This window comes from Sturnus vulgaris, chromosome 1 (assembly GCF_052056855.1).
Source record: "Sturnus vulgaris isolate bStuVul1 chromosome 1, bStuVul1.hap1, whole genome shotgun sequence".
NCBI lineage: Eukaryota > Metazoa > Chordata > Aves > Passeriformes > Sturnidae > Sturnus > Sturnus vulgaris.
In genome coordinates this window covers 108,995,923-109,007,789 of record NC_142243.1, presented here as the reverse complement: position 1 = coordinate 109,007,789, position 11,867 = coordinate 108,995,923, and the positions used below count along the sequence as shown (strand labels likewise).

Here is an 11,867-nt window from a genome sequence, read left to right as displayed (position 1 = left end):
GAACCTGCACACAAAGAGAAGTCTCAGGAGGCAGGGAAAGAGCACTCAACATTAAGAAAGTAGATGAAGAAGATTTCACCATTTGGTATTGAATCTGTTTATTCTTTTGAGGTCAGCACAATTTTTGAGCTGATGAAAGAAATCACTCCAACCAGAGAGGCTGAAGTGTGCTGCAGAATTTAGACAGAATAAACCTCACCATGTACTTTGCTTAGGCAAACGTTGGTGAAATTACTTTTTAATACTTATAAACATATTAAATAAAATGCTCCAACACTTTCTCTACAATTTTTCTTCAAAATTCTCTGTAACTTATATGCAGTTAGAAATATAAATGATAAACATTATTTCAGATCATGAAATACGAATCTTCAGCGCCTAATGATGGCAATAATTATTTCTGTAGTCTGATGATGATTTTTAGCCTGACTCTTAGTTTGATTTTCCTGTGAACATCTCTTGTGTAGCCATTTCATACCTGAGAACAGTAAGCTGTGTTAATTTCAAAATCACACCACCATTTTACATTCAGTTTGCACAAGGCTTAAGAGTACATGAAAATGTAATGGATAAAAAAAGAGTTAAAAATGTACAAGAAAACTGGATAGATCTATAAGAATAGAAAGGGAGAGAAAAAAACAGGTTTCTGTCTGTTTTTTATGTTATGCATGTTTCTATAGCAGGGCACTGGTGCATTCCACATATACTTATTTTTCTAACATAGTTTTCTCCATTCAAAACCAAAACGTATAATCTTTTTTTTTTTTCTCCTAGGAAAGAAGAAGTGTGAATTCTTTCTTCCTGAAATAAAGTATATGCTCCTTAGTTGAAGTACCCCTATGCTCAATATAGCTAACTGTTAAATTACTATGATTAAAATAGTTGCATATAAATTAAATGTTGCTTAGTAAATACTGTAACGTATAAGCTACCAACCAAAGACTGTAGAAATCTTTAAACTTAAACCCAAACCCAAATTTATTTAAATAAAGTGTTATTTATGTTGCCAGTGAAGTAATCTTTGATAACAAGCTATGGCTCTGGTTGTGCAAAGATTTAAGGACATAATCAGCTGTAAGCATAAAAGTAATTTCTGTTTGCATACTTACATTCAAGCACATTCTTAAGCCTTTTCAAGACTGATCCCTACAGATGTAGCATATTCAGCTAATCTGAATCAACCAGATTTCCATCTGAATGAAGTATATTATTTTGCAATGAAAATATTCAATTTCTTCTTCCAGTTGCTTTTGATGTTTATTGTGCACATTAAATGACTTATCTGAATATGCACTAATGAGTAAGTCTTCTGCCTTTGGCATTTCTTACAAACAGTAGTTTGCCTCTGGAGTTTATTTCTTAATTAATTAACAGCCTTTATCAGTAAAGAAGTTTGTTTCTCCCTAAATTATACACATCAGCTTTCAATGGTATTTGTAAATTATAATAAAGGCTAAGAACTGATATATCTCTCAGCTACAAGCAGAGCTCTAGGCGATTTGGTATCATTTGCCATACACAGCTTTTCTAAGCATTTTTTTGCACACAGGTATATGCACCATTTCCAACTGTAGCTCTGCTAAATAAATCATGCTAATTTCAAAGTGTACAAAAACATCTATATTAGATATGAGCAGAGAAAAATATCCACACCCTACTTATACTTTATGTTTTCCTTTACTTCTATACATATGTGTTAAGTATACACATTTATACACGAAAAAAAAAAGGCGTTTCGCTCTTTTAATTAGTGGAAAAGATGATTTTCTGCCTGCCCCAGAGGTAGTATTTTCTAATGCACAGTCCTCTGTGCTCCTTAACTTCTGTCGTATGTACCTGTATTTCAGGCTCCTAATCATGAGAGATTATCAGTCATAACTCCTGTAAACACATCACTTGTCAGAAAGCTGGGTTTTATCTCAGAGATAAGTGACTCTTACAAAGTTCTTGACTTCCAAGAGATACTAAGGAAGAAATATTCAGAGAAGCATCAGTTTCTTCTGATTAGCAGAGATTATACCTAGAAAATTTTCAGAGGACACCACGTTGGGAGCAGTTGCAATCAAATACGGGTCGGGATCCAAAATGACACTGAGACACGGGAGAAGCTGAGATCAACAGGATGAGACCCAATAAACCCAAGTGATGAGTACTGCCCTTAGCGAGCAGCAAAGGTGCCAATAAAATCTGAAGCAGGAAGCTGATGGAACGGCATGGCAGGAAAGGAGCCTGGCTTTAGAAGCGCAGGTCAGGGTGGCACTGCTGGACGTGGAAGGTGAGCTGTGCATGGGGCACGGCACTGCAGCGGCACCGCACCAGGGACACAAGGGAGGCTGGCACCGGGGCTTTGGCCGCTCGGGATATCCCGGCTGCGGGGATCTAGTGCCAGATGAGTGTGGCTGCCAGGCCCAGCTGAAGGCTTTGGTCTTGTTCAGCTCCGAAATGGGATGCCTGAGGCTGCAGAGACACAAAGATGGCAAATGCCAGCAGCACTTTCCGGCACGGGATGAGCCAGGAGAGCGCTTACGGTGCCGCTAGAGCAGAACGAAGTCACAAAATCACACAGTCAATCGAGTATCAAAAAAATCACACAATCAATCAAGTACCGAAAGACCTCTGAGCTCACTGGGTCCAACCTTTGACGGAACACCGCCATGTCACCTAGACCACGGCACTTCATGCCACCTTGTCTTTCCTCAAACACCTCCAGGGACGGGGGCTCCACCACCTCCCTGGGCAGCCCATTCCGATATATGATCAACCTTTCTGTGAAGAAACTCTTCCAAATATCCAACCTAAACGAGCTGGTGGTTCGGGGCACTGCCTCGGACCAGCCCTCCCTCAGAGGGAGCAGCTCCCCGCAGCACCACAGCGGGCAGTGCTGGAGCCGGCGGCGCTGAGGACCCCCAGGTACTGAAAGAGGAAGGGGTGGGGGAAGGGGAAGGGGAAAGGGAAGGGGAAGGGGAAGGGGACGGGCGAGGGAGGAGGTGGCGGCGGTGCCGCTCCTCTCCGCCCGCCCCTCGGGGCCGTTGGGCGGGAAACGGGGCTTTTAGGCGGGAAGAAGGACTTTGGCGGGCTCGGGACAGCCGCGCTGCAGGAGCCGCTCGCCCGCCATGCCCGCCGATGGGGAACTGCTGAGCGCCGCCGCCGCCCCCCGCCCGGAGCCCGGCGAGCATCAGTACCTGCAGCAGGTGGGGTACATCCTGCAGCACGGCCACCGGCGGGAGGATCGCACCGGCACCGGCACCATCTCCGTGTTCGGCATGCAGGCGCGGTACAGCCTGAGAGGTGGGCACCGCCGGGACCCCCTGCGCTTGCTCCTTCCCCCTGCTCCTGCCCCTGCCCCCTGAGCCGGGCTGAGTGTGGGGGTCTCACATGCCGGGGCTGTCCCGTTCCTTCCCACCCCAGGGATCTGAGCATGGGAGTTACACATCCTTACTTCATATCCCAACCTCACAAAATCAGGTGGTGGCATTGCGCTCTCTGTGGGGAAAAGCTCAAGTTCTCGGGAACTCTTTTCCAGATCAGTTTCCGCTGCTCACAACGAAGAAGGTGTTCTGGAAGGGAGTGCTGGAGGAGCTGCTGTGGTTCATCAAGGTTCGGTATTTGAGTGTCTCTGGGGTGGTGGGCCCGAGAGTGGCATAAACAGAACTGGTGGGCAGTGGATTAAGGCATGTGGGTAACTGCAGATGCTTCTGTTCCTACGACAGACCCCCTAAATGTGACCCTAACCCCCTAATACTGTGACCACACATGGAAAGCCATTATCTTCCAGACATTCTGCATTTTAGTGCATTTTTGCTAGCATTGTAATCAGAACAGTTTCTCATCTATGTCTTTTTAAGGGAGAAAATTTGAAATAGTGAGGGCTTGGACTAATTTGAATATACTCCACAGCTATAAGGCCTAATGCAGTCTCTTTTCTTCGTGTTTTAATCAGAAATAATAATACTAGGTAGATAGTAGGCAATCTAATTATCTGCTTTTTAATATTGAGATAGCTTGATTTGAACAGAAACAAGCAGTGTGGAACCACAGGTGAAGTAAGACTGATGTAAATGCTAGGCTTTTTAGCAGCAAAAAATGAGATCTAACAGAGCTAATAGCTGTACCTAATGTAATAAAATTCAGTAATAGGTAGTTCATTACAATGTAAGTGCTCCTTTATATGTTGTGATATTGTGCAGGTAGGGGAGAGTCTACATAACTGTTTGCTAGATAGTAGGACTTAAATACACATTCTTTTTTAATACCTTGTTTGTTTGTTTTTCAAATGTAAAAGACTAGACACTCCCCAAAACAGCATAATTTCTGTGTTGTATTTTTGAGTGTCCTGATTTGGACCTCTTGAAGGATTCAGTGATGTTTTTCTGGGTTATTTTGTCATTTTTGTCATTTTAAGAAAAGTATTTTTAAGACCTTAAGCTTGGCATGGCACAGACCGTGCCTAGGCCATACATTTTTTGTTAATCTGTTTTCACCAGACTGTAAAGTAACATCTTGCTTTCTGCAAGTATGAAATGACATTGCACAATTGACCTTGAGGCTGTTAGCGCGTTCACAAAGTGTGGGAATCCTGAGTTAAGCAACAGCAGCATGGCACTTCAAACTCCATCACAGGATGCTGCTCACAAGTTTTGTTTTGTCCGTGTGCAAGAACCTTATCCAGGACATTAATTGCACTGTTCATCCTTTATAAGTGGAGAAATACTGTGGACTAGAAAAGCTTAATACAGCTGTTTTAAATCATGTCCTCTGTGTTGGAATTAGGATGCAGACTTCTGTGTTTTATAGGGTTCTACAAATGCCAAAGAGCTCTCTGCAAAAGGTGTGAAGATTTGGGATGCTAATGGGTCACGCGAGTTCCTGGATAAGCAGGGTTTCAGCAGCAGAGAGGAGGGTGATTTGGGACCAGTGTATGGTTTCCAGTGGAGGCATTTTGGAGCAGAATACAAAGATATGCACACAGGTAATCATATCCAAATACAGTCTTGATTGTTCAGTGAGACAGCTGTGACACATTACTTCCAGAAGTCTGCATGGAATGGACTGTTCTTAAAGAGACATTGACAGCAAACTGATAGCCAGAATAAAGACTGTTTGAGAGAGTTATTTTTTTTTTCTTACTTAGTCTTAATTATGGTAAAAGATGTAGCTTTGTATACTGTAGTTTGGTATTTGTGGAACAGATGAGTCATAAGGCACACACTGTTACTCTTTTACCTAGAGCAGATGTGGTTGCTGATAGCTGGAAGGATATGTGTGCTGCAGTCCAGAAACTTGAGTTAGCTCCCTTTGATAACAGTGGAGCACAGGCTGCCATCTCTGTATACCAGTGGTCTACAGACCATGGTCTATGAAATTGTTGTGCTGGAAAGAACTGGCATAAGTGCACTACATTCACTGGAGGCAATGGAAGAGAAAGATTTTTCCATTCTGCATCTGGAACAAAGTAGGATGTTTCCATAGCTGATGATGCTGTGGACAGAACAGCTGTAACAAGTTGTGATGTGATGCAGTACCTGTTGGTATTTTCAGTGGAACTAGTTTAGTAAACTTACTCTCAAATGTATTGATTCCTCTTTTCCAAGTCACTGAAGGAGACGATGTAGAAAATGCTTAGAGGACTGCCATTAAGAAAAAGGGGTCAAAAACCAAATTGTCACTATCTGGTGTGTTTTTTTCACTTGGATTAACAACATAGTTATCTAGGTGGGGTTTCTTGTTTTGTGGGGTTTTTTGTTGTTGTTGTTTTCAGTACAGCCTCAAATTGTAGCTCACATTAATTACAGATATTAGACTTAGTATTGACATGTTGATCACTAGCAGAATACAGTTTTATGGTAACACAAATGATGTAAATTGTGAACTGACACATCTGAAAACTTACAGAGTTTCTCATCTTTAAAGGTCTAAGGCAGAACATAGCATGGAAATAAAGAACAAGATAAATTCCCATAGTTTTCTTTACTAATAGATTTTCTTAAGTTGCATTAGTAATGGATAGGTAACTAGCTTCAGGAACTAACCATAACCATTTGACAAGGCTTCTGGCACAGTATTGCTGGCAGAAGAATTCTCTGAGATGCTATTTGTGTATTACTACCTTGTTTGCCAGTTTGGATCTCCCTGTAACCATAATTTGGTGTTGCTGAAATAGAGTTACTAGAAAAAAGTAGTTAACCAGCCATGCTGATTCACTGGTGTCAGAACAATGATTAACAGCTAATGACACTTTTATTCTGAAATCCATTCTAATGGTCAGTTAATTTCAGAAAATTTCTTACATAACTTGTATTGAGCCTAAAATTCAGCCTAAGAGTGTCATTGGGTGATATATAATATCCTGTGCTGCATGTGATTAACGATCCTTTCTGGAGCTAAATGCTATGGCAATTTAGTTTTTATACATGACGTTGAGAGTGCTAGATGGATGCATTTATTTATCTGTCAAAAACTTAGTACTTTTGAGTGTGTAAAGAATGCTGGCACCTGGCACACTGGTCTGGGCATAATTTTTTTATATATATGTAAGAAGGAGCACTGTAGCATGCAAATTGAATGTTTATAAAGGCATTTTAATCCAGAAATGCAATAAGAAAATCAGTCTAAATACCGTGACTGACTAGGTGGTAATATCTTGTCCACTCCAGTACAGCTCTTGTCCTATTTTGGTAACAAGTCACCATGAGAGATAAAATACCATGCTTTGTCCAGCTATTTTTTTTTATTGCAACTTTGATTTCTTGGGGTTTAGTGATTATACAGACATAGTTGGTCTTAAAATATGTCAGGTTGTTGAAAATGGAATAAATAGGAATGGTCCTATTTCAGTGGGTGCTAAAGTTACTCAAAGCACACAAAAGAATTGAGAGGTCACGCAGAAATACCATGAGAATTTTACAAGCTCTGGAGCGTCCTAAGACAGACCAAGACCAACCAATGTTTGGATGGTGCCAACTTATTAATCAGTTTCAAAGTTGCAGTAAAATCTTCAGAAGTTGTCATTTGGTTATCACTTTTCAGTGGGACATGGACTGGGTGTTAAAAAATACCATGACTTGACTCTGGTTTACATCTTATTTTTTATATTTCTTCAGATTACTCTGACCAAGGAGTTGATCAGTTGCAAAGAGTGATTGAAACGATCAAAACCAACCCAAATGACAGAAGAATCATTATATGTGCTTGGAATCCCAAAGGTACTAAACAGCTGGCAGAAAGTGAATGCAGTTGCACATTATATTGCTGTGTGCTAAATTATGTTCCTGTGTTAACAGTCAGTTCCATTTGGTGTCCTTGTTCATTCTTTATGAAACTACCAGGAGTGTGGTAAAAATGCCTGGGGGTTGTAATCTGTATTTCTCTTTCTACTTAATCCTCATGTTCAGACCTCAAAAATAATGAACCATTTCTTCAGAGTTTTTCTCACCAGGTTAAAGTGAGGGACACACCAGTGTCTTTGACACACAGTCTATTCAAAGACAGTAACTCTTATTTTAAAAAGGTAAAAACCCAAACCATGAAAACTATATTAAAGCAATGTGTCTTGCTTTTAGCCATGTAATCTATTGTAAACTTAACCCTTAAAACTAGAGAACAAAAGTGTTATTTGTGTTGCAATCTTCTCCTTGAATGTGGGTTCACATGATGAATGTGTATCATATGAATGATAGGGTCAGTTTATACATAGATATCTAGTCACGCTGTAGGGCAACTTGTAAACAAGAGCTACTGCAAGAGGATGTTTAACTTTCACCAGTGATAGATCTGTGCTCCAAAAAAATCACACAGCACTTTCCACAGTTGTCTGAAAGGGTATGTCACATACTATTGCAGTTATTTTCAAGGGTAAACATTCTCAGAAGATATCTGGTGAAAGTTTTCACCAAGCTGCAATTTTACTCTTTTTACTTTATAAGTATAGAAAAACACTCAAACCTTTTGGTTTCTGATTTTTTAAAAATTATCACTACTTTTATATCTCAACAAGCACATTGCAGTGGGAAGAGAGTAAGATGGAGCAGTTGGAATCTGCTTTGCTCTTAATGTCTTCCTTTAGGGAATTCAACTGTCTCACCAAGGTGAGTAGAAATAAACTGCTGTGCAGCATTATGGCATAAATCTGTTCTGTGGAATATCTGTTGATGACTTTCTGGTCATATAACCCAGGAGACAGCTTGTCATGACCTAGACTTAATTGCTTGGGCAACAGGTGCTTATAAACAAGAGAAAAAGCAACAGAACGACAGTGAAAGTTGGCTCTCTACTGTATCTCTTTACATGCTTGTTTAGGTTTTGCATCTTCTATATTCATAACACACTAATGCTGTTACTGTTCCCTCCCCTCCCCCTTCTGTACCTCAATTCCTAGATATTTCCCAGATGGCTTTGCCTCCATGCCATGCCCTTTGCCAGTTCTATGTTCTAAAAGGTGAATTGTCTTGCCAACTCTATCAGAGGTCTGGAGACATGGGACTAGGAGTGCCTTTTAATATTGCCAGCTATTCACTGCTCACTTACATGATTGCCCATGTCACAGGGCTGAAGGTAAGCTATTTAATATTTTTTTTTATTCTTGTCTGAGAAATGAGGGACTAAAAGATAAGGCTCTTCATGTCATGTCCAAGAAAAACTGGAATGAACATACTGTTTGAAATCTTGCTGAAATATGTGTAGAAAAGGGCCCTGTGAATTTGATGTGAATTGCTTCTGGTTTTTATGGGCAGTTAGAATCAGCCATGTAAGAATTTTAAAATTCAGGTTAAGCAGAAGATTCTTTCATGTCTTGACTGTGTCAAGACTGACCTGTTCACTAGTCTTAGAAATCTGAACTGAGTGCTTGTCCTCATAGGATAGTAATATACAAGTGATTAGATTTCATAGCATGTGTTTATTGGAAGTGAACAGTAGCTCAGCAGTTGCTGTCAAGGTTGTAATTTGGATGTTCTGCCCACCTAACTTACGGCTATAATTTCAGCTGTGTATTTCTTTGATTTCCTACTGTAGATGGTTATGTAAAGTGGTAGTATGTGCTCAAATAGCTCCTGCCCTGACTTCAGAGCCGTATTTTGTAATTTGGCAGAGAAACTTAAATGCACAACAGTCTTGTACCAGGGAAAACCCTTTTTCTTTAGGGCATGTAAAAAATTACACTAGAAAGGCCTTCTGCACCTAATCCTCCTGCCACCAGCAACACGAAGGGGAACTTCTTAAAGCAGGGCAATAGGGAAGAGTCAGACTTCACAGCAACTGCAGAAATTCGTCCAAAGTACTAAAAAAGAAAGTGAAGTTTAACGTTATGTCCAGCTGTTGCCTCTCAGCCACTTCCTCTTGTGGCTTTGTTGGTTTTCAGTGTAACATATCTGAGGGCTGATGGACATTGGTCAGAGGCTGGTAAAAGAGCTAATGAAACTTCCCCACGTTAAATTCTATTGCTCAGGGGCTGCTGAAGTCACAGAACTTGCAAGCTTGCAAACCCCATCTGGATGCTTGCCTATGCCTGACACCTCCACTTCTGTTTAGTAGTGGCTGAGGCAACTGCTCTGAAGCCAGCTTTGGCAAATTGTACTTACTGGAAGTGGAGTGGAAAAGCTGGATGTCACTGCTGCACCTGTTTCTGTCAGTGAGCAGTCAGTATTGCTCCATTCAATTACCAAAGCTACTATCATAGCAGGATTTGAAAGATAAATTTTTTGGTAAGCTAGTGGAAATTTCATTTTATTTTCCATTAATAATGCATTAGTCAAAGAAGCTTGTGCTCTTCACAGCTTTCAAGGATACAATCCAGTACAGAAGCTGCAATTCCACACTAGCCAGATGCTGAGGATCAATACTGTAATCATTGTAATGTTTTGCTTTCTTGGAACCTGACTGTTGGAAAGCCACATATATTCTTCATTCTTTTCAGCCTGGAGAGTTCATACACACCTTAGGGGATGCTCACATATATCTGAACCACGTGGAACCTCTAAAAGTCCAAGTAAGTACTTATTCTGTACTCTATCATTTTATCTTCCAGAGTGCTTATTCAATGCAAAATTACCTTGATATTTTAAATATCCTATTGCAGATATTAATTTGTGTGGCTTTTTTTCTCATTTCTATCCTTGTAACTGTAGTATCTTAATACCTGTTCAATTCAGGTTGCAAACAAATACAATACAAGCATGATTGAAATATACATCTGTGTACTACTCTAGAACCAAATTAGAGATCCAGAATCTGTACTTTTAACTTTGAAAAAAAATCCACCTAATCCAGTAACGCAAAATAAAATATCATTGTAATATATCAGAAAAGGATAACTTAAAATTCACAGAGTTAATCAGTAATACTACTTGACTGAGAAAGGCTACATTTTCCTCAGGAAGTAATTTGTTGTAGTAGGATAAAATCAGTGTTTGATTTGATTAGACTAAGCTTGGACTGAATGTCCTCATTATTAGTATGGTTCAAAACCATCCAGAGAAGTAGATATTGATTTAGACTTGAATGATGAGAAGTGAGAAGCTGTAAAATATTTGATGCATGTTTGGGTCAGATTTTCCAATTTAATTTCCCCTGGAAGGAATAGAATCTGTAACCACCAGAACTGATTTGCCAACTGAAAATACTTGCAGTGTATTTGGATGACCAGGGAATTCACCTGAAAATTATGTTACTGCTCCATGTGAAAATACTAAGGTAGATTCTACCTAACTGTATTGGAATTTTCTTCAGTTTTTTTCTTCTTACTATAAGTCTTCTTGGTGGGAAAGGAAAGCCTACATAGTGCAATCTTTTTTGAGATTGAGAACACGAAGTCTCTGCTTTCAAGTATTAGCTTTATACAGTAAGCTTGCTTTTATTTCAGCTTCAGAGGGAACCAAGACCTTTCCCCAAACTCAGAATTCTTCGTGAGATTAAAGACATCAGCGACTTTAAGGCCGAAGATTTTCAGATTGAAGATTATAATCCTCATCCATTTATTAAAATGGAGATGGCTGTCTAATGGTATAAACCAGCATTAAATATTAATGTGGAAATGTACCTAAGCTACTTAGTTTCTCTAAAGTAGTGGGGCTTTTATATACTTCAAAAGGTATTTGCTTTATTGTTAAATAGTCACAGACCAGATTTGACTTCAATGCTACTCTGCAGTTGTACAGGACAGATGATTATTCCTAATATGCTGTGCAGATGTTAACACAGTTTTAAGTTGTTACAGAGCTACTTTTCCACATGTTTTAGTTACCAGTGGCCATTTCTGTTAAAAACTCAGTTACTGTGTGTGACTAGCACGGGCTTATGTGCTTGATTTGGTACTGAAAATATGTATGATAGAGGATTCCTTCAAGGTGGGAGAAATCGTTAAATATGTTTAATAAAGCTTTTTTAAAAAAATCTTCTGGAAGGCATGATGCATATTTAATTCTGGTGTGGTTTTTTATAGTGAGTAGTAAAAAAGGGTTGGAAAGCAAAGTGTCTTGGAGGGTAACATCTGGCAAGGAAAAACAAACTTCCTTTGGTCTTCACAGATGAACCATCAGGAGGGCAAAAGATTTTATTGGAACCTTGCTGGAAATGCAATCTCTGCATAATGGCTTTGCAGCAGCAATTTTTTTTGTTCCCCAACCCTACATAGATTACTGACTTGATATAAATCAAAGAGAGTTGCAAAGAAGAGGTTACCAGATAATATTAGTAATCAGCTGTCTGTCACCATTTAAAACCAGATCCCACAAACATATGGACTAATTTTGCAGCCTGGAGCAGTAAAACCTAGGGATCATAGTATTTTTAGGAATGGAGTTCATTAATTAAATTGTAGCAGAATTCAGCTTTCAAGTTTCCTTATCCTTATAACTTCTGCAGTAACTTACAAA

The 11,867-nt window shown here is 39.7% G+C and overlaps 1 protein-coding gene across 1 annotated transcript; it reads left to right on the top strand.

Annotated features, from left to right (window-relative positions):
* Nucleotides 1-3,035: 3,035 nt before the first annotated feature.
* TYMS (thymidylate synthetase) lies at nucleotides 3,036-11,387 on the top strand. Its single transcript, XM_014871325.2, has 7 exons — nucleotides 3,036-3,288; nucleotides 3,524-3,597; nucleotides 4,795-4,969; nucleotides 7,101-7,202; nucleotides 8,375-8,550; nucleotides 9,911-9,982; nucleotides 10,856-11,387. The coding sequence occupies exons 1-7, from the start codon at nucleotides 3,114-3,116 to the stop codon at nucleotides 10,991-10,993; spliced, it is 912 nt and encodes a 303-aa protein (XP_014726811.1). The 5' UTR covers nucleotides 3,036-3,113; the 3' UTR covers nucleotides 10,994-11,387.
* Nucleotides 11,388-11,867: the final 480 nt, after the last annotated feature.